The sequence below is a fragment of the Micrasema longulum genome, unplaced genomic scaffold, assembly GCF_059751315.1.
Source record: "Micrasema longulum isolate JH-2025_06_02 unplaced genomic scaffold, ASM5975131v1 h1tg000541l, whole genome shotgun sequence".
Classification (NCBI taxonomy): domain Eukaryota; kingdom Metazoa; phylum Arthropoda; class Insecta; order Trichoptera; family Brachycentridae; genus Micrasema; species Micrasema longulum.
In genome coordinates, this window is record NW_028277737.1 from 913643 (window position 1) to 937877 (window position 24235).

The 24235-nt window shown below is 29.8% G+C and overlaps 1 protein-coding gene across 12 annotated transcripts in view; it reads left to right on the forward strand.

Moving 5' to 3' along the window:
- The window catches only part of LOC148280784 (alkylglycerol monooxygenase-like), a 90766-nt gene that overhangs the window by 6287 nt on the left and 60244 nt on the right, over positions 1-24235 (forward strand). For 4 of the 12 annotated variants that reach the window (XM_088227818.1, XM_088227822.1, XM_088227828.1 and 1 more), the window contains exon 2: positions 6059-6417. The exons of 1 other annotated variant lie outside the window; for it this stretch is intronic. In XM_088227818.1, the coding sequence (XP_088083944.1) occupies positions 6205-6417 (213 nt within the window). In that variant the 5' untranslated portion in view covers positions 6059-6204. Of the gene's footprint in view, positions 1-4572; positions 4850-5929; positions 6418-24235 lie in introns of those variants that run through there. 7 more of the 12 variants (XM_088227824.1, XM_088227829.1, XM_088227820.1 and 4 more) reach the window with 6 other exon arrangements.

Below are 24235 nucleotides of genomic sequence, written 5' to 3' on the forward strand. Positions count from 1 at the left end.
GAAGTATTTCTGCACTTTAAAAGTACACAACACGGCATGGTTAAATTCAAATCAGGAGTTGCGTACTAAGCGACGTCTACAATGAAACTAATGGGTCAAAACGTAAACCTACCCATTTATGAGTAGTTTAGTCGCTTTCTGTTTGATGTGCGTATGCGGTTTCTGGACTATGCTTAATTCTATGATTTAAATATATTTTAAATATATACAGACTGTTGACTTAATGCATTCTGTCAGTTTAGCCTCGTAAGACACTTTTATATTTGTCAACTTTATGCAAAATTAAAAAAAAAAACTGTAAATATTTAATAATCATAAGAAAAATGTGTGCGTGTCCTATTTGTACAAAGTTTTTTCTTATGGATCCTATATCAATAGGTGTTATTGTTTAAAAAACTTAGAAACGTGAAATCGTTTTTCGTACTGAAAATTTTTTTTGACATACGAAATGGTTCGAATTTTTTCACAGAACATTTCATAATTAACTCATTTTATGATTTTTTACTAAAACCGCGTTTTTGTTTATGACGGCAGTATTGCAGAGGTGAACTGCTTTTAAAACAAATATTCCACGTTGACATTTGTAAGAATCCAACCCGAACTTGCATGGTAGGCGAACGCGTCAACCACTGCACTACGAAGCGGACTTATCTCCACCCGATTTCCTTTTTTTAGGACTTTGAGGGGAAAACACTCACCTAGTGTTCTGGTTCTATTTCACACGGAATATTGTATTCTTCATGTATGTAAATATTTGTCAATGTTCAGGCTTAGTGAATATTCAAATATATACGAAATTCAAAAATGCATATTTGCTTGTGTACCCAGGGAAATTAGAAAACAGGGGTCTATTTTTTAATTAATTATATGCCTAAGTATGTCACTGTTGTTTTCTGATAGTCGGAATCACATGAAAAACATTGTTTTTTAGTTTGACCGCTGGCTTTTGGCTGGTTTGTTTATTTTGGAGAGAATCCCTTTGGTCCTTCTAAATTATATTTCAGGCATGTCTAGATGTTTATTAAAATTCATGTTTTTTCAATCAATCAAATATATTTCATAAATGGTACATTTTAAAAAAAATCTATGCATATACACATTTATACATCTAGTAAATGTTATAACTGTAACTCTCCAAAAAAAGAAACTTACTCTTGTGCTTGGAGAGTAACTTACACTGTTGTAGTTGTTTATTTATTAGAATTTATACGATTTCGAATATACAAGTAAATGAGAAAAATAAATAAATATGGGATAAAAAAGAAAAAACAGAAAATAATAATACGTTCATACTTATTTAAATTAAAAGCAGTTTTTGCGCTTACTCGAAAAATTTCTTTAAATTTACTTTAAATTTATTTATTGATATTTTAGTTTCAATAGTTTTGAGTTCATTGGGGGGATTTTTGTAATTTTTGACACCGTTGAAGACAAAGCTATTTTAACCATGACTTGTGTGGAGTTTAGGGATTTTAATATAATTTTGGTATCTGAGAGATTCATTCATCTAAATATAGTTTTTAATATATAACAGTTTTTACTTTTAGTATTCTTTCATAATATACATGCTTCCACTTTTAATTATGTTGTATCCCAACTCAACTCTAGGATATGCTCGGTTACAGCAGTTTGAAGACCAAAAGGAATGCGTATTTAACTACACACTTCTTTCGATTGTTGCGCGATATTATTGACAACCCTGAAATTATGCGAAGCATTACCTTTTACGTTCCGGATAATTACCTTAGCGTCAGCATTTTTTTAAATTTTTAACGAAATTGAGTTAATTGGTCAGGAGTTCTGAGAAATCCTTTATTTATAAAATTAAAATGATCTAAATATATTTTAAAAATTGTTTAGGGCTTTTTTTTTACCGAATATTGTCTTAAGTTGTGGTCATTTTTTATGCCTATTTCGTAAAAATAACTTTGAAACTCTATTTTTGCCGATTTGTTTTTTGGTCCGTGAGACAAAAACGAACTGAAGCGACGACAGAGCTCTAGGTCTTATAGAGTTTGGGATACAATGGTTATGCCTGTTGAAAAGGCTATCGCTATGCTGAACAACATTTGAAATTCCAAGAAGCATTTACCGATTACCAGAATATTATATTTCACGAAATGGTTTTATCAGTTCCACGCAAATAATAAAAAAATATGATGAATGAAAAAAATATTGCTTGGCGATAAAGACAAGTGGTTAATTAATTACTAGCGAATCAAATGATACACTGAAACATTAATTACCATGTAGTTATTTGTTCGAGAACAGCGATATCATTTTAGGATAAAAAACTTTTTGTATGGACAGATTGGCAACTGATATAAAAAACCAGTTAACCCTTACTCATTTGAATTTTTAAAAGAATATATTAACACTTTGTACCCCGGAGCCGTGTAAACACGTGATTACATAACCACGCGTTGTGTCCCGGTCCCGTGTTTTCACGTGATTTTCCTGTTGTTCGAAAAAGTGCATTTTATTGAAATTTAGTGACTTTTATTAGTACTTTTTCGCTGCTAGCGAACGACGTGAAAACACAACAGGACCGGGACACAACGCGTGGTAATTATAATCACGTGTTTACACGGCTCCGGGATACAAAGCACAAAAAAAGAAGTGAGACGCTGTAGGTATATGTACGAACATTGCAATGTGGCTCTCTATAAAGGCCAATGTTGGCAAACATTTCATACAAAAACTGTAATAATCACCTTCTGAAAAAAGTGTTAATCATTAAAACGACATTTCTCAATTTGCAGAAAACACTCACAGCGCTAGAAAAATATTACGGTATGGATGCTGATAGGAAGATTAATACCTCCAGAAATCTAGTTCTCTCAAATAAATTATTATAAACATTTTAGTAATAATAATAAAAAAAGGCATTGTTATATTATAAATTCATTAATTCAAAGATACCTGTAATAAAAAAACAATATTTAATACAGAATGTCACCTAACATTCAAACTTTGAGTGAGGAATCACTCAATATTCGATCTGGCTGTTTTCTGCAAAATGCAAATTTTAGGTGAAAAAATTACCGAAATTCCGTAAGCAAATAATTAAATATTTTTTTAAGTCATAACAAATTAATGATGTGATTCTTTAGAATTAAGCACCCTAATATATACAAAATAATATGTTTGATACAGAATGACACGAGACAGACCTGCGAGTTTTACCAGGGCTGGCTGTTCATGGTTGTGTGGTCAACCAGGATTTAAAAACCATTAAAACTGGTCAAATAGATAATTAAATTATTTGTTGTATTATAAAAAAACGAATGCATGCATCTTTTATCATTTGTCAAAGTAAAAAACATCCCATCTGTTGTTTAGATTTGATTATTCACTCTTTACACAAAAGTGCTACTATCTCGGACCCTAGCAAATGAAGTGCTTTTTAAGTTTATTCAAAATAAGCCATAGAAAAAAAACATGGTCTCAAAACACGAGCTATTCAAAAATTAATTTAGGATACATAAGGCACCTATATTTAGGAATATTTTTGTGTTTTTTTAAAAATATTTTTTATTTCCCTTTTTAATTACTATAAAAAAAAAACAATATTATCTTTTACAGAATATTTCATTTTTTCTTTCTTATGTTATACAAAAATATTATAACTGTCCATTATTTATTACAGGAGCAAAAATTCATTAACATTTTCTTGTACACTCACAAACAGGCCATGCCTTTGTGGGATTTTTTCGTTCACTATTTTTCTATTAATATGTATTTCATTGATATGTAATTATGCTTTATTTTTTAAATAATCTGTTTTATGATTATGATTATTGTAAAAAAACAAAAAAAAAAAAAAATAATAAATAAATAAAAAAAATATATAATAAATAAATATACTTAGGTTTGAAGTGTTTTCTCAAATAAAAATAACACTCCGCTTACGACTTAAAAAAGACACAATGACTAGTAGACAAACAAATTAGTAAATTCATAATTTAAAGTTACTTATGATTAACGAGTTCTTAGTAATTGTTCGCTGCACTTATCCATTATATTTATATGAATGGTAATTAGCTAAATCGTCATTTGGATACTTTTTACATTGGGATTTTTTAAAATCGGTAACTACCTATTTAATGGGCTTTTTAGTTCCTAGAATGGCTTCCTGGGCCCCGCGCGCCGTCCTGGAAGTCCGCCGATGACGATCTTTCAGCTTTATTCGGCAACTTAGGGATTGACGTGGGAGATGGCGAGAGTGTTGGCTTTGATAAGGTCTCCTGGAGGCGTCTGGTGACGTCTACATGCTCCATTTAGGAGCGGATGTGGAAAAATAATTATAAATAATTCTTCATATTTCAAAGCTTACCTTTTAATTTAAAAATTAATTACCAAAAGACACATAATTTTTATGAACATTTGTAAAAGCATCACGCTGAAATCGCTCTTGCAGATATTCTCATAATGGCTTAGCTTAAGTATCTTTTTATGTTGGCGCAATCGACTTCAGTTTGTAAACAAACACAAAACAAGCATGTTAATAAACCGGCATGTTAATGAACTGTCACGGAGCACGATTACATATAAATGCTTAACGATTGTAAAATACAATCAGTTTGTCGATATCGGCGTTAGCGTGCTGACGTTTCAAATCTTGTCATTTAATGCGATTTTAAAAAAACAATTAAAAAACATTGCCTTCACAGCTGTTTAATACATTTTTTTGTGAGCGAATAAAAATATATTAACGCTATGTTGTGATTTGTGATCTGTATAGTGCCTTGTGAGTTGTTTAAAATTATTGACTATTATTTGTAATGTGAGAATTGTGAACTATTGTAGTGCTTCATTTGTGCTTCATATTTTTTTTCGAACTTTGTAGGTATAAAGTACCCAATTTTTAGTACAAAATAAGAACCACGTCCATTGATTAATAATAAATGAATTAACATATTTATAATTGTCTACTTCGTGTTTAAAAAAAGAGTTTTGAGGTTATTTTTTTCACATAAAGTCGTTTATTTAAAAGCAAAAGCCGTTCATTTAAAAGCATTAATTGAATATAAATCATTTTATTTTCAAATGGTCATTGTTAGTAAAAGTGTTTTTCGTGTTAGAAATATGTAAAAAACAATAACGGTTATTATCATTTATCTATCTATACTTAGTGGTGTACAGGGAAATGCATTGGCATAGTAGCGTATATATTAAAATGTTTTTTCTTACATGAAGAAAAGTTGATAACTATAACGATTCAGGTTCCAATCAAGGAATATTAAAATGTTGAAGTGAAATAAAACCAATATTTCTCGTCCACCTTGCTAGGAATCGAATACAGGATCTTAGGAATGGTAGGCGAACATCCCAACCACTGCAAACTGAAGCGGACTTACCTTTCAGGATTTTTATCTGATATTAGCCAGTGGGTTAATATCGTTCGTAAAGGTTTTGGTTCTATCCCGCACTAAGAACTGTATTCTTTATTTGCTCGGAAACAAAATATAAAATTAAGACACACTTTAAAAAGTGTTTTTGCGTAGTTTTGACAATAATCTAGATTGCTTAAAAACATAGTAATATTGAGGCTGACATTTTCATGCTTACCAATATTGTCGATCACCACATTGTGGCAGAGTAAAGAATCGAACTCCAAACGTTTACGACATAGTCATAATACACTGAAAAAATGTAAAATAGCGAAATAAAACAAACACATTGCCATAATATTACAAAATATTTATGTACAATTATCAGTCTTATCAATTTTAAAATATAGATAATACTCCTTCCTTTGAAATACATTTTTACTATCCACGGTCGTTTGTTTGATAATTTATGTAATATTGTGCTGAAATACAACATACGGACATAGATAAAACATGGTACGTTTTTTCGAAAAAAAAAATTGTAAACATGTTGACAAAATATTACCAATATCATTTTAATTTGATTCATGAAATAGATTCTGTAAAACCATGAATATTTCAATTGAAATACAGCTTTGTAAACAAAACGATTGGTTATAAAAACGTATATTTTTACTTGGAAGTTATGTATAAACTAAAGTGCCAATAATTGTTGTTTGTTTAAGTTAATGTATGGCAGTCTAACAGACGAGTGAATAATATTGTTCAATAAGTAAACGAACCTTGCATTAATCGTTATAAGTGTTAACGTAAACAGAACAATAATTTTAAAGTGCTGAATTGAGGTCAAGTGCTAATTTCAAGTGCTAGAATGTCTTCGAACTTGATGAATATGGAAGACAACTGGACTTCTTTGATTATTGAAGTGGTGAGAGAAGAAATTGAGAATTCGACCAAGTTTTACCACTTTGAAAAAGGACAAGTGATAAGTTTTGTCAAAGGACTTGGGCAGTTTTTCTACTTGATAGATACGCAAAATACTTCGTTTCAAGATGTCAGTGAAGTTCCTAATTTATTCAGACAGGTAAGCAAAACAAAACTGATTTTAAATTACATCTTTGAGTTACTGCAATTCTTTGAAAATAAGTTCCGGATTTATAAATTTGAAAGAATCTTCTTAATACGTACCTACAGGATTTTAACGGAAACAAGAGGAGAAATTCTTACAGAAGGTATATTGAAGTCTAGAAAACATTCTACTCATGTTTGAATACGGAATAGAAGTTCAATAGTTCAATAAAGTTTATAACTCATAATTTAAGGAATACAAATGTTCACATATATATAAAAAATAATGAATGTTATGCAGTATTAAAGATAGGAATATGCACTGTAAATGCGTAGACTTCTAGATACTTCTTTATTTATTACTCTATTCAAACATCGTGATCGTAGAACAACGACGGACGTGCAAAAAAACGACTATGAATTTATTTTATGTTTGATCCTGAAAAGGTTTTAAAATTATTATTTTCTCTTTTCACCAATAGTGTAGTAGAGTAGTCAATAGTTTAGAACTAAACATTAAAAATGCAAAATAATTTATTTTATTTTATTTGAGATTTTTACAGCTATTACATAAAAAAAATGTATTAACAATACTAGAACCAATTAAAAAAATCCACTGCAAATCTAATGATATATGATAGATAAGAAAATAGTTTACGTAATTGTATGTGTGAACGTTTGTATTCATGTGTGTACATGTAAATGTGTGAATGAATGAAGGAGAGGGTACATGTATGTGTGGATGCGTAAATATAAAACCAATAAAAAATAATTTAAAACTTGTAATTATATTGAAAAGGGCACAGGAAAGAGCTTGGTAAGAATTTCAATTATTTAAAATAAAATAAAAATTGTATACCTACTTACGAAACCTTTTTGTTAAAATTTACGTCCAGAAATTATATAAATTGAATTTTCCAAAAGTATGGTAAATTTTAAAACCTTATTCTGAAAAAAAGGCATGTTATTTCAAAATTTATTGATACACACTGTCTAAATAATGTGCAACGAGACCCATACAATACGGTAGGTAACCACAAAATGCAGTACATACTATACAATGTCAACAATAAAACAAGGTAGGACATTTCGTAGAACAAAACAACCGATTTTATTCGAATACCTAATAGAAAACTCCAAAATTGATGTAATTGAGTCCATCACAGATTTAAGAGTTGTTTTTTTTTTTTTTTTTTGCACCACAACAGGCCAGGGGGCCCAATTACAGTGGTGAATTACATTACAAAACAACCAGGCTTGAGAAAAATCACATTTTTAATTTTTGTGTTCTCACCGGGAATCGAACCCGGAACCTTCCGTGCGTGAGTCAAGCGTCTTGACCACAACACCACGGAGGCCGCCATAAACTATTAATTGACAAAAAACGACCATATAGATAATACATCAAATAAATAAATAGTATCAACAGAATATCCTGTGATTTTACTAATGTCCGTACTATCAAAACTCTTTATTGCTCAACTGTTCGCCCTCTTCTAGAATATACCTCCGTGGTCTGGTCTCCATTCTATGTGAATCGTATAAATTACGTTGAATCAGTCCAACATCACTTGCTTCGAAAAGTAGCGTGGATGCTTGGACTAGAGAGAGGTAACTATTCATAAACTGATGTAGAGTCAATGTAAAATATTTCTTGTCTACAAAAACGGAGAACTGATATTGACTCCATATATAATATGTTTAGCATACTTAATGGTATAATCAATGTGCCATCATTACTGAGACAGGTAAAATTCTATATTCCGACTCGTAGGTTGAAAAACAATGAAATACTGTTTATCGATTGGCATAAAACAAACTATCCCCTTAATTGACCAATCCAATGACCCGTCTTTGTCGTATTGTTAACTCAAGGCAAGACCTGGACTTTTTTGGAAATTTACAACGATTTAAACGAGCACTAAATAAATAACCCACATCTTGTCTTGATGTCTTTTATTTTCGTCAATGCTTTCTTCTTCTTTTTTAATATTTTTAACTGTACTTATATTGTAATACTTATCCCCATGAAGTGTATAAATGGACAATGTTCGTAAATAAATAAATATATAACTAACTCAAGTATCAAAGGATATATTGTTGTACTTATCGAGTTGACATTAAGTGTCATAAACAAATTTCAACATTTATACATATTTCATGTAAAGTTGAATAAAATCACATGCGTCGTTGTCCTACGATCATAATGTTTGAATGAATATGTATGAAAACATAAAAAATTGAGACATGAATATAAGGAAAACATAACAAAAAAGATCAATTATCAAAAAATAAATCTGTGATCAAAGTAAATGCATAACTTTAAAAAATATGTAATCATTCCGTGTCCGCTCCTTCCTTCCGCAGTTTATGACCCAGCCAGACGTATCGCTTCCGCTTGATAACAGCTGAAACAGGATGTTGCTGCGTCCGTTATCTTATTTCCTATTTTTTCAAAACTCAAACTAAGCCAAATAAAAAAAAACTAGGGGATTATTATAAATAATTTTCTCTCTACTCTAAGATTTCAAAAAAGATCGAAACAATTCTTTCTTAAAGGGAATTTAGTAGCTTAAATATTTACATGTAGACCTCGTTGTGTAGTGGTCAGCGCGCTTGCCTACCATTCAAGAAGAAGGTCTCGGGTTCGATTCCCGACATGGTCAACATAAAATATTTATTTAAAAAAGGTTTTCAAACTAGAATATTTTACAGTTCCTGTACTGGCATCTGAAGAGTAATACTGATCATCTTACCTTTATGAGATAAAAAATATCGATGTACGCTTCAAGTGGTGTACCAATGCAATGCCATATGCACCGTTGAGTTTGGGAAGGAAATGATGATGATGATGAAGTATTAACAATACCTTTATGCTTATGATTTGACCCGTGGATATATTTTGTGATAAATTGTTACGCTTTTGTATAATAATAAACTGTTCATTTTATATTGCACTCGTGTTTTGCTTATGTAATTTTAGGGACTTGAGGTAATACTATAAGGTCGGCCTTTCTTAAGGCCCCGAGTCACATTTAATTTTGATTTATTTCACGCAATATATCACATAAATTAGGCGCTTGTATTTAGGGACCCATATTAGGAGCTGACATTGTTAACCATTAAATAATTTACCCTCTATCGCATGGATTATTAAGGATGTAAAAATAATGATTTTTTTCCGTAAACGTGTTTACTTCAGCATAACTAAATGATACAAAGTGAAAAAAATCGTGAATCATTATTAAAAACATAAATGTCTTCGTAAGCATTCAAGTAAATGTATATGGAACCATATATGACTTCGTTAGCGTAAATAAATACAATAACCAAATTGTATATCGATTTGACGATATGACGATATATCAATCATGATGTATGAATTTTTTTATAGTAATTTCGTTTATCATTGAAACACAAGTTAACCTGACATTTCTCACATTTGGCAAAGGAACGACTGGTTGAGCAATTCTGGCATAGTTGTCGATTTTTCGTCCATATGGGAAAATGGTCGACGCTATCTGTGCAAACAGATTTCAAAGGCACTCTTAATGTCTTGCTGGAGTTTTTCTTGATTTTTTGGTAGGTATTGGCAACTATGCCAGAATTGCTAAACCAGCCGTTCCTTTACTAAATGTGAGAAATGTCAGGTTAACTTGTACTTTAATGACAAACGAAATTACTTTAAAGATTTTTATACAAAATAATTCTTATATCATGATTGATATGTCGTCAAATCGATAGAAGAGTAAGGAATGTAAGGTTAACTTGTGCTTCAATGACAAACGAAATTGCTTTAAAGATTTTTATACATCATTATTGATTTGTCACCGGATTGATGTAAAATTTGGATATTGTATCTATTTACTAAACGAAGACAAATATGGCGGTTGCAAAAAATAGCTCAAAAACAAGATAACGAAAATACGAAACACATTTCATGTTTTTAAGAGTTCATTCTATATGAGCTTAATTTTTTTATAAGTGTCACTTACCTTTGACTATTTATTTTTCACTGATAAATGTAGCACTATTTGTGTAGAACTCGTCAAGCTGGGCGCGTTGCACATACTCTTAAATTATTATTGTTACATTGGACTTGCCAGAAACAAAAAAAAACAGTTTTACAAATAATCACTTTTACTGATTCGAGTTTTTTTTTTGAATTTGATAATTTATTACGTAGTAAAAAATATAAATTTTAGAAACCATAAACCGCTTGGTATGCCGAAAAGGGTTAACGCGCTTTCTTACTGAATGTACCAAGGATATGTATGTAGAAAGCTAACCTAATTAACCGATACTGTTTTCGGAAACTGGTAACAAACAATAATGCAAACACTACAAAGGCAAAAAAAAAATCCTCAAAAATAACATAAAGACTGTATCGCCATGTCGCCGCCAAACAGGCTAGGCTGTTCGAATGCAGACATTCACCTGAATGGCTAGACTGTTCGTCAAACGAACGATAAACGAATAGTGATAAATAATGTTAGAATAAGTAAAGATGTAAATATTGTGTTCTAAATATACATTAGACTATGTTTTATAGAACTAAGTAAAATGAATTTAAAAAAAGATTGAACGTCGCTTAGCCTCTTTCATTTTAATAATAAAAATCGTAATGGTATAATTTTTAAATTTATTTTGTTATGTGACGTTAAACAATGAAAAAAAAGGTTTTTTACTCAACACAATCTTTCATTTAATTTAATAATTAATCCTTAGCTTAACTAAATAAGTTAAGTAAAAAAATAAATTAACTTACCTAACTTAACCCAGCGGCTTTTGGTTCGCCCGTTTTGTGAAGGGCTAGCGTACCAGCCAACACGTTGAACGTTGAGTTATCTTTATTTGTTCAACGAACGGCCTAGTCATTCAGGTGAACGCCGGCATTTAATGAACATCCTACTCTGTTGAGTAGCTTACTTAAATATTTGGCGGCGACAGCTATACAAAATCATAAAATACATAAATGCAGACAACTTATGACAGCTAAAAGATTTCAGACTAATCCTTAATTAGCCATAGTTATCGAAATATTCGTCTCCGGCAACGTTGCCAAATATACATATTTTTCGGAAGATATTCCGATTTTAAGAATTTTTAAGATACCTAATCGTCTTTTCTATTTGAAAAAAAAAATGTTTGCGTTCTTAAGGAATATTTAAATTTCGGGGGTTATTTTCAACGAGTAGAAAATAATTTACTATTTATCACCATCATCATCATTCCCTTTCCGCATCTAATGGTGCATAGGGCACTACATTGGTACACCAATTACAGCGTATCTTGATCATTTTTGTAACATGAAGGTAAGATGATCAGTCTTGTGCTTCAGGTACCAGTCAAGGGACTATGAAATATTCTAGCGTGAAAACACCCTTTTAAATAAATATTTAAAGATTTTATCATTTATGTTTTTAGTAAAAAAGAAGTCCTGAAAACTTTGAAGAAACCTAAAAATTAGGTATCATTTTTAAGAAAAAAAATAACATATTTCATTATCATCATCATTCCCTTTCCGCATATAATGGTACATATGGCCTTGCATTGGTACACCAGTCATTTTTTAAATTATTTTTCTTAAATGAAGATAAGATGATCAGTCTTACACTTTAGGTACCAGTTCGGGGACTATGAAATATTCTGGTGGGTATAAATATGTCGGGAATCTAACCCGAGACCTCTTGCTCGGTAGGCAAACGCGCTGACCTATACAACATGAGGCTGACATGTATGTACATGCAGGTACAAATTATGAGGAAAAAATAAAAAAAGCCCCCTCAACTATTTTTGTAAGCCCCCTCCCTTAGGTACTGTTATGTCTCTGCTTGTGCTCTATCATATGTCCTCGACGTAAGCTATCAATTGTCTATAGGGGTATCCGAGGAAATAATAACCAGAGTGGTTTCCCGTTGCCTTCTCCAATGGGTTTTCTGTAGGGGTCGCCTTCCCTTAGCAGGGTGGGTCTCGTTATTTGGCGCCGGACATTCGCCAGTCTCACTATCTGCCATGACACTTGATAGTAATGTCAGTGGTCACATTGCCCGTAATATGGAAATATTTTTCTTATTTTTACAATTTTAATTAATAAAAGTCTCTTTTTTTACTGTCGAGTAAAAAAAAAATTTCCACTCCTTTTTTTTAAAAAATGTTTTCAAATAATAATTTAATTTTTCATTTCCGCAAAAACGGTCGTTGCATTGGCCACGCCCTTAATACGCAACGATTTATGTTAATTTTGAACTTTGTTTGTGACCTGTTAAATTTAAATAGAAAGTCGTTACAAATCTACATGTTACAATTATCAAAGCCAAAAACTCCGCGTTTTTGTACGGTTTTGGATTTTTTTTTCATAATTAAAAAAAAAAGTTATGAATAAAAATATTTCTCCACGATATCCATGTTGATTTTGAAAACACGATTAATTTTTCTTAATCCATTTCATATATTTTTACCGGTATTCGTAGTATGTGATTGTTCCCTATTCACGGGGCCTAAATACCACTCGTAGACACAAGTGAGTAGGACTATTGGTATTGCACTTTTCGTGACATTTTATAGAAGTATACCTTCCAGCAGTGGCAAATGGTGATTTTATGTACCGGTAAGCAATGTTTTTTTTTTATAAATTTGGTGAGCTATTTTTTCAGTGGTTCTGTATGATACAACAACATCTCTCATTTATAAAATCAACTCAAACGACGATTATTATTAACTTCGTGATATTTTATATTATGTAGTTATTTTATCCATTACTTGAATGCATAACTTGTATTAATGTTTATAAAAAAAAGCACAATGAATTCAGTAGGTATTCCCATTACGATTGAAGTTTAAAATGTCTACCGGCTGAATTTTCCCGATGTGTAAAGTTTTGACGGTACAGAATATGATATACTATCGCCTGGTAACAGAGGACTACATGGATTTCTATAAAACGCCAATATCACATAAGCATGAAACGCGCCAAAAAGCGAGAGGAAATTTCATAGAAAGAAGAGCCATAAATGCGTATGGAGAGAGGACCAGGGCGTATATACTCCCTCGCATAGTAAAGAGACTCCCGGACGAAATAAAGAATAGTGATATGAATAAAAACAAAGTAAAATTGGTTTTAAAAATCTTTTTCTTAAATTCTAAGTTAAGTGTGTAAAAAAAAAAAATTATAAAAAAATGGGGAAACCAAACAATTTAAAACAGTGTCAAAAAAAGTGTTTGTTTATTATTTTTTATATATTTCGTTATCAAAAAAGACTTTATTTACTTGTATTTAATTTTTTTAAACTTTTATTTTATTGATATTTTTAAGATTTTTTAAAAATATTTTATGTAAACATTATTATATTGTGTTACGAAAATGTTTAAAGAGAGAAATCCCTGCAAAAAAACTGCTTTTGCAGTTTGGCGGGAATTAAAAAAAATATTTAGAAGAATGCTTATGTGAAAAAAAAAAAAAAAAAATAGTTCTAGAAAAGAATAATGCCAAAAACAGCCGCATCGAGCGCCAAAGTAACCGTAAAACATTGTTATGGATAGTAAAATATAATGGTATATAAATGATTCGTCCTTGTCTTCCTGAAAGACAAATATCATCACGGCCATACCAACCTACCAAATTTTTTGACTTAATAAAGGTTTGCTATGGTGGTGAAAATGTAAAAATATTAATAACCAAAAAATATCTGTAGTTATCTATCCGTTTTTCGGCCTCTTGGTATTATGGGCAGCGCGTTTGCCTACCATTCAGGAGGTCTCGGGTTCGAATTCCAGCATGGTTCAAATGAAATATTTATAAAAAATAAAATACCCTAGAATCTTTTACATAATATTTTCTTTTATCTTTATGTTACATAAAAATATTAAAACTGTGTATTTATTTTATGAGCGATATTTAAAAACATTTCTTGTCTACCCACGAACAGGACATGCCTTTATGAGATTTTTTTTTACTAATAATGTGTATTTCATTTCTATGTAATTTTTTTTTTTTTAATACTCTGTTTTACCTCTTATGTATACTGTAAAAAAAAAAATTTTTTTTTTAAAGGGTGCTTTTACACTAGAATGTTTCATAGTCCCTGTACTGGTACCTGAAGCGTAAGACTGATCATATTATTTACATACTTCATTTTTTGTACGTAATGTAAATTGTACATTGGCGGTCTTATTGCTAAATTTCAATTTCTACCAACCAAGCAAAAAAATATTTTTTAATTTATATAATTCAAGTTACAAAACATATACAATAGAAAAAAAAGACATAAAAAAAGAGAAATAACTCTATTTGTATATGAATAACCTTAAAACAATATTATTACTCAATGGAAAAAAGGAATTAAGAGGAAAGGGGAAAGGAAGAGAAAGGAGACGTTTCTTCAGACGTAATTGAAACAGAAATTCTGTATCTATGTGTGTATATGTATATTTTTTATGGTGGATGAGATATGATTCCACAGTCAAGCCACATGGACACTTTATGAGTTAAAGATTAAAGAAGAATCATCTTTGGTATCTTAATGTAACAAAGGTGATCAAAATACGCCGAAATTAGTGTACCAATGGAATCTTATGCACCATTAGATGCGGAAAGGGAATGACAATGATATTATTCATTTAGAAACTAATTAATTCGAATAGATCGAATTCAGATATTTTCAAGGAAAATATCGTGTTTTTCTATGTTAACAAATAATATAATACATTGATCGCTACATGACTTGAAGAAAAGCTCCATACAAATATGATAAACAAGTAATGTTACATAAGATCCAATTATTTTCTTCATCATATAATACTAAAATATACCCGAATATGTGGAAAAAAAAAATTGGGTTAGAAAAACACAAGATTTTTTGCCATGATATTTCTCGTAACCGCATAATTGGTACGGAGAAAAGAATTTAATTTAGTTGTATAATATAATTATATCCGTTTTCTATGTAACCCTGACCAATTTATTGTAACATTATTTTATTATGTTGTGTCCTATGTCGGTCCCCTGATATGGAGTAAAAGGTTAACTTCTTGGAGACGCCACAGGAAATGATATCGAATACATGATTTCCTATTAACCCTTTCCCGGCTAGAATAATGAATATATATTTGTTTTAAATAACATCTCAAAATAACGATGGAGACGTCACAAAAGCATTTTTACTTGCTTTTTTAAAATTTTATTTATTAGTTTTCTTTATTTTATCATTAATTGAATAAATGTACGCATATGTATGTATATATGTGTATGCATATATGTTTATGTCTGTTTATGTATTTATGCATATAGATATGGATATGTGTGTGTATATGTATATGTATGAATGAATGTATGTTGTATGTGTATATTTATATACATTTTGAATTATTTTTGCATTGTTTTATACTTACTTACTTTCTTCTTTCTTTTTCTCTTCCTTCTCTATTTTCCCATCCCACTTGCTTTTACCCCTAGCAAACTGCACATTTTGTTTTTTATATTTTAGTTCTTATATGAAACCCATAATTGGTCTTGTTGTTTGTTGTTATTCTGTAAGTATATTTGTTAATGCAACTGTGTGGATTTTATGAAATTAAATTTAAAATAAAATATATTATTATTTATTTAGTACACTTTACTTTTCACATTTTTTGCATGTAGCAACAAAATATAATGTTCTTAATTAAATGAAAATTAGATCTTGAACGTGTATTATGTTTGTGGTAAGTATTTTTAAAAAATATATGTATAAAACATTTTTCATTACCTGTCTAAAATATTAACGTGAAGAATAGTTCTAATGGAAAAAAAATAACCCAAAAATAATTAATTTTAATAATTAAAAATATTTATACTTATGTCAAGGCGGATAAAGAATACTTTTCTGTGTGTGAAAAAGAACCAGAACCTTGGACCACTACTTTCTACTCTCACGTAAAATTCCTGAAAAAAAAATCGAGTGGAATTAACTTTGTCTCGTTATGTAGTGGTAAGCGCATTTGCTTACTTGAGGTCTGCAGAGATTTTGACATACTAAAAATATTTATATCAACATATCAAAGTTTTCGATTATAGTAATTAATTATTGAGGTGTGTTCAAATATTTAACAAGCCTGTGTGAATAATGTATTAGTGCCTGTCGCCCTGTCGGTGAACTAAGTAAACGTACATTTTTTACATTAAAACAAGTATATATGGCAAAAATGAACGGCAACGTTAGACGAGGACGACCAAGGAAGACGTGGCATGATCAGATAAACCAAAATCTTAAGTCTGGTCATGTCAAAAGCAGACAGAACTGAAGGGCATGTATGACAAGATGTATGAATGTGGAAGAGGCTAGGATTGTATGCCAGGATAGACGTGTGTGGTGGTCCATTCTCTCTGCCTACCCCTACGGGGAAATGGCGTGATGGTAGTAATAGTAGTAGTAGTAGTGTAAGCACGCACATTTTAATGATTGATATGAAAACTTTTTTCTACGCGATTTTAATGGACTGTACTAACTTAAATATTGTGTGTACGAAAGTGTTAGGTAAAATTTATTCGAAACGTTTTAGTAAATATAGTTCTCCATTTTCTAACATTAGCAAAAACTTTAAAGTTATTTATGTTCAAAGCATTTACTTTGTGGTCAAACATTTTAACTAACGTTAGTAAGCAGGTATAACCTCTTACTATTTTTTTATAAATACCGGTTTCGAGACATACCCGTCTCTTTGTCAGGATACTCACTACACCAACACGCAAATACAATAATACACTTTTACCTTTACCATCATTACCTTTACATCATAAATAACATGAACAGTTAATAGAAGAAACGGGTTAGTCTCAAAACCGGTAGACATAAAAAAATGGGTAGGCAGAGAGAATGGACCACCACACATGTCTATTCTAGCATACATTTCTAGCTTCTTCCATATTAATACATCTTGTCAAACATGTCCTTCGGTTCTGCCTGGTTTTGACATGGCTAGTCTTAAGATATTGGTTTATCTGATCATGCCACGTCTTTCTTAGTCGTCCTTGTCAAACATTACCGTTTATTTTCGCCATATGTATTTGTTTTCCTATTCTTTTGTCGTCCATTCGTTCTATATGACCAAACCATCTCAGATACCCTTTGTTTATCTTATTAATTATACCTGACTCAGATTTACACTCTCACCTGATTTCATCATTCGTAACCCGGTCATTTCATTTATTTTTTTTATTTTTTTTATTCAGGAAGCATACAGTACAGTTACAAAGTTTAATATTTTACACAATTAGACTTAATTCTAATGGACCAGTGAAGTTTCCATATTAAAAAGCAATTATATGTAAGGTTAATTATGAAAGTATAAAAAAGAGAAGGAAAAAGAAAACATAAGTGAAAGTTGTTTAAAAATTAAAATTTAAGTGAAAAAAATATATTTTAAGGTTTGTAGTTTGTAGTGAGTATTAACAAATGGAAATAATATTAAAAATGAAGAAAATTTGTAAGATTAATTAAAAATTAAGAATGGAAATAAAGAATGAAAAACATGCTCAGATGTAAAAATAAAATAGAATAGTAATAACATTTTTTTAAAAAATGATTATACATTGATTTCCCACGCATTCGTCTAAGAGATCGGCTTTCATCCTTCCTCTACCAGTTTCATGTTTCACTTCCATAGATAAGTATGGTTATGTCCTTATATTTACTAACATTAACAACAAAACAAAACAAAAAATTTAACTATTATTATTATTATTAAAAGATTTTTTAATTTATCTTTTTGAACACGCAAATTGCAATTTCTTACTACCAGCTAACAAAATAAGGTGTTATTTATATACCTTCATAAACTATTCAATAGAGAAAAAAAAACAGAATGAAGATAGACAAAAACAAGAATAGCAATATTCGTATATACGAGTAACTTACCTTAAATCAATACTATGTAGAATTCAATGGGAAAACGGAATGAAGAGGAAAGAGCAAAGCAGGATTTATAGATTAGTGTAGTCAGTAAATTAATTTCTATTACCTAAATTGTGTATTTAGGAATGAGTATTTTGTACTTGCGGTTTATTTTATTAAGATTAATGATTGCGCTTCTTTGGACTATTTTATAGATTTGATATTTATTCTACAAAAGAAATTAGCCGAAAATAAATTTTCTTACAAATGAATTTAATTCTCTAAATCAGCGTTTTTCAACTTTTTTAAGCTCGCGGACTGGTGAAAATAGGAGAAAAAAATTGCGGACTGGTAAAGCAGGTATAAAAACATTAGTGTTTTGTTTATTTGTTTTTATTTTAATATTTTAAATTTATTTCATATATTTTAAAATGACAACGTAATGTAACACAACAAACATATCAAAACGTGTGTGTAAGAGAGAGAGATAGAGCGAGAGAGAGGGCGAGGGTATGTGCGTGTGTGAGAGAGTATAATTAAAAGTGTTATTATGTAAGTGGCGATAACTTCAATATTATTTTATAAGACGTATAGAAATACAAAAATACGATTTTTTTTAATTCATGAGTTTTAAAATAGGCGACCAGTATTTCTTCACCATGCTACGGTAGGTACTCATTTAAAAATTATCGTATTTTGGATTTGACAAATTTTACTGCTGCATTGTTCAAAATATTATACTAAACTTGACTTATTTTAAATATGCAAAGTAGTTAAAATTATTACGGTTATCGTTGGTTAAAAATGGTTGTATTTTGAATTTGACAATTTTTAATGCAACGTTGTTCAAAATATTATGGTAGATACTTACTCAGTTCAAAATGGAATATTTGGATTTGACCTATTAAAAAAAATACCAAATGAACCAATTTAGGATTTAATTAATTTAAAAACTTAACGATGCTTAGGTATGCAATATTTTTTTAACGTCTGGTTACGTTGTACATTTGTAAACAAACAAAAATATTTATGTTTATTTTAATTTACTGGTCAATTATTTAAACTAGCACGTTCGCAAAACTTACACAAACGCATTGTGTAGTATCTGTGAATAAGCGTATAGTATGACATCGCTCGGCATGCGTATAATGAAAAAAAATCTCTGCCTCTCTCGCGCTTATGAGCATGGCATAAACTATTGCTTTGTTAGTTGGTAATTATGTGGCAATAAAATAAACACACGATGCTTCTGCGTTCGTCTGAGTTTGGCTGCGATTTTTATTAGTAAAAATATGAAATTTTCAATGTTTTAGCTATTGATTAAAAACATTGGCTTATAAATATAAATTTTTTCATTTAATCGTGTATAGGTCGATTATTTAGTGCTGGCGCGTTCGCAAAATGGAATATTGATAAAAAAACTGTCATATTCAATTTAAGTCAAATGTGCTCTGTTTTATTAAAACCCTTTTCGAATTAGAGCAAAAAATAAGTAAAAAAAAATTCGTATACTTATTTAATAAGGTGTCACTTCGAAAAAAAATCTACCAAAAATGGTGGCAAAAAACTAGCCTTTTATTATTTACTTTGAAAATATTATTATAAATAAAAAATGTGCTTATGTAAAAATAAATTGATATTTTGCTTTTTCTTAACCCATTGTATTTTTTTAATATACACAACCCTCTAATCCAACTCGGATTTTCGAAAAAGTTAGAACATTTGGTTAAAATTTTATTTTACGTTTTTAAAATCATCCTGTAGATTTTAAATGCATTTATGTAAGTTTTGCGAACGCGCCAGCTCTAGTTTATCGACTAGTAGGTAAGGTATGGAATTAAATAATAATTAATGACATTGAAAATCACAGCAACCAGTTCGTTATAAAGCGGTAAACAGGCATTGAACTTGAAATTATAAGTCTGTGTAGGTACTGCGTAATATTAATTTATTATTTTTTAGAGCGTGTACATTTATTTAAGAGAATCAAGTATTTAAAACTTGTTTGTGAGGTTAATGCAACTCAACAAAAGCAATAATTTGTGATGTACTTACCCATATAATGCCCGAATTACACGGATCAAATAAGTGAACAAAAAATTTGTTTTAAATCTGAACAATCTCAACCACATCAATAAAAGTTTCCGCTCTTCTACTTCACAAAAGCCAACAGAAGGAAGAGTTGAGGAAATATGGATGTTTAAACAAAGGCAGAATAGTGAATGTTATAGTATGTAAAGTGGCCACTTAAACCAGCTAATGACAGGTCGTAAGCCATGTAAATGCTTAGATTTCCATATTCCTTTCAAAAGTGTTTTCAGTCTCTGTTGCAATAAATATAAGAATCCTTATATCTAATTTTATATATTTTTACTTGCCTTGTAACAAGGTTAAGTTTTATGTTTTTAAATTTGTCAGTTTATTTTTTTATTATTAACGACCATGGGACTTTTAGTAAAAATTTATTATATGGATGTTAAAAAAATCAAAATCAGAAATGTATTGGAAATATAAAAAATAATGTAGATTGTAAACATTTTTCTTGTTCACGAATAAACACTTTTATTATTAATATTTATGTTCAAAACATTAACTTTTTTGTCAAACATTTTAATTGATGTGAATAAATATTAGTATTTAACCACTTATCGACTTTTTATGTCAACCGGCTACGAGACGTACCCGTCTCTTTGTCAGGACACCAACCACACCAACATGCAAATACTAAAATACACTAAAAATATCACCTTTTCCGTCACAGTAGCATACATAGTAATTATGAAAAATACATAAATTGCAGTAAAAAACCAGCATGTCCCACACATTCTGCAACATACCACTAAATATTATTAACCTAATTTTAGTGCATGTTCGGAATCATTTACCAATAGTAATACTTTTACTATTTCTATTTTATAACAAATTAGGTAGAGTAAATATGTAAGTTACAGCAGATACAAATAATATATTAAATTTAAAAAAATGTATATCCTTAAAATAAAAACTTTTTTATTTGATATAAAATATTTATATCAGATCATAAAAAAGATATGAATAATGCTAACTGGTATGTACACAGTATATTATTATAGTGTATTGTAATTGAATCGATTCCTATGCATGTTATGGCGGCTTTTTCTAGATTTTTACACCATATTTATTTATTTTTATTATATTTATATATATATGTATGTGCATGAATGGGTGTGTATGAATATATGTGTGTGTATGTATATATGTATGTGTGTGTATATGTATTTTTTGTATTTATTTTATTAAAGAAGGTAAACATGAATAGAAAAATATAAAAGGAAAAATAATGGAACCCACTAAACAGCGAAACCGGCTTGTCAGCAGGTTTCTTATTTTTCCTTTACAAATAAAAACGTTAGGGAAATTATATAAATTAAGAAAATTATATAAGCATTATTAAGAATTAAAAGCATACGTATTTTAGACACAATTTTTTTTTTACAAAAAATAACATATTAATCAATAAAAAGCCTTTTTACATATAACCCATTTAATTATTATTTTTTTAAAAAGTTTTGTCAACATTTTCTTTTAAGATCTGCTTAGGAATCCTATTGAAAATTTTAGGAATTGTATAACTTTGGCCATACTTGTTTACAAACCTCGGTACTGACAAGCTTTCATATTGTGCAAGCATTGTATTATGTGTATGTTTATACTTTTTCTGGTAGTTACTATCAAATCGATATCTAGTAACAAATTTGAGCCATATATTAGCATTTACGGACAGGCACCCTTGCTTTATATATATGTATATAGGCACCCTTGTATGTATATATGCATGTATATGTGAGTATGCATGTGGATGTATGTGTGTATGTGTATGTATGTTTATCAGGGTGCACACGTATTTGTGTATGTATATGGAGTTATATAATTAAGCATATATGTCAGTCTGCCTTAGCACGGGTCTTCTCCTACTAGACATTACTTTATAATATAAAAAATGATAATATAAATGCGCAAAAAAATATGTAATAAAAAGAGTTAATAGCAAATCATAAGCATAATAAGTAGCTTTTGCAAATTAATCGGTAATCGATCATATATAAAATCATAAAATATTTATAAAGAGTTGATTTGAATTCACAGAGAATCAAGTTGAAAATGTCGATATGAGAGGTACATTCATTTACATACATGTGCAAATCAAAGTGAACATTTAGATCAAAATGAGAACCGATTCTAAAATATTGCATTCCCACATGTGATTTTAACAACCGATTTACTGCACGACACAATATTTCAAGTTAAAATTTGACTAGTTTTTTGAACGAATAATCCGGCATTAGAATTGATTCACCGTTAGAATACGTGATTTTATAATGTATTAATGTATGCCGTTGTATCTAGTTTTCTATAAGATTTTAAATGTAAAGAAAACTTACGCGAGATTGTTTAATTTTTAATCGTGAATCTTTTTAATTCAACATAACGGACCCCATAAAAAGTACCTATAAAATTTGATTATTTACTTTTTCAAATTTAATATAATTTACATTTATTGAGACACAAGTCCTAACTTCATGAGATTAAAGTCTCGTGTTGAGTAAGGAAGAATTATACACCTACTTAAATAAAATAGCACTACAATAATAATGTCAAAAAAACAAGAACACCATTTAAAAAAAACACATCACGTCAATATAAAAAGAGCGAACAAATCATACGATTTTGCCATTTTAAAACAAATGTTTTTTTTCGCACAATAATAAAAATATAAATAAAAACATAAATTAGATAAAAATAGTATTTTTCAAAAGTATTTCTGTCAAAAAATATACTTAAAATTGTATGTAACTAAAATATAATTTCCTTAAGACTGGCAGATTACGCCATTTCAAATTTAGACTAAACTTAGATATTTGAGATCCCAATAAAGACTTAGTATTGGACTAAAATTTGATGTAATAATTTAAAGATAATAAATTAAACATTTAAGTGGCTGAAGCCAAATTGAATTTTTTTCTTTTTGAAAAGAAATACAAGCATTTAAATTTCTACTTGAAATTATGCCTTCGGTAATACTAAAAAAAATATTGAAATACTTCATTTAAAACCTATAGACTTTTATTCTCTTTTTTTGAAAAAAAAAGGATTATTCTGATTATAATATTCAATTTAAAACAATATCTTATTGGCCTTTTTATGACCTTCAGACCAGCTCTTACCGAAAACGATTAGGTTATTTATCACGTGGAAGTAAGAGAATCAGTCTGTCTCCTGGTGCCAGTCTTGGAACTATAAAATATCCAGTCAAAATATACCTAGAATAAGAAATTAATCTTTTACCTTGTCGAAAATCGTAAACGTTTCAAATTCATAAGTAATAACATATTTTTAGTTTATGTATTATGATAATTAATTGATAAGGTATAAATAGTTTTTAGATGCATTAACTTTTCTGTTATTTTATCGACAATGGAGATAAAAGATAATACTCATAACATTTCTTGTATACAATAATATATTATTGCGGCTTAGATTAACGGGTATTTGATAAGTAATAAGTACCGAGCAGGCGCATGCAGCCAATTAAGCGACTGTCACCAATTTAAAACAGATTACTCTACAAACAACAAGCGATCGATTGAATTTAGATAATACGATAGTTTTTAAGAGGCCAATAAGCCTGCTTACAGTACTAACCACCCTGGTTTAAATAATAATAGAAATATCTCTCTGATGACGCTACAGCCTATTCGAGCTTTGGCCTCCTGCAACTTTCACCTCCAGCTCTGACTGTCCTCAGCCGCCATTTTCCAATATGCCACCTGGAGAAACTGCGTTGCATCCTTTCTCTCTTCATCCTTCCATCTCAGCCTGGGTCTTCCCACTAATCTCTTTCCAGCCGGGTGTCCGCTCATTAATATTTTAGGGACACGTGAATCAGGCATTGTTGGCCCATCTTAATCTAAGCAACTTCAGATG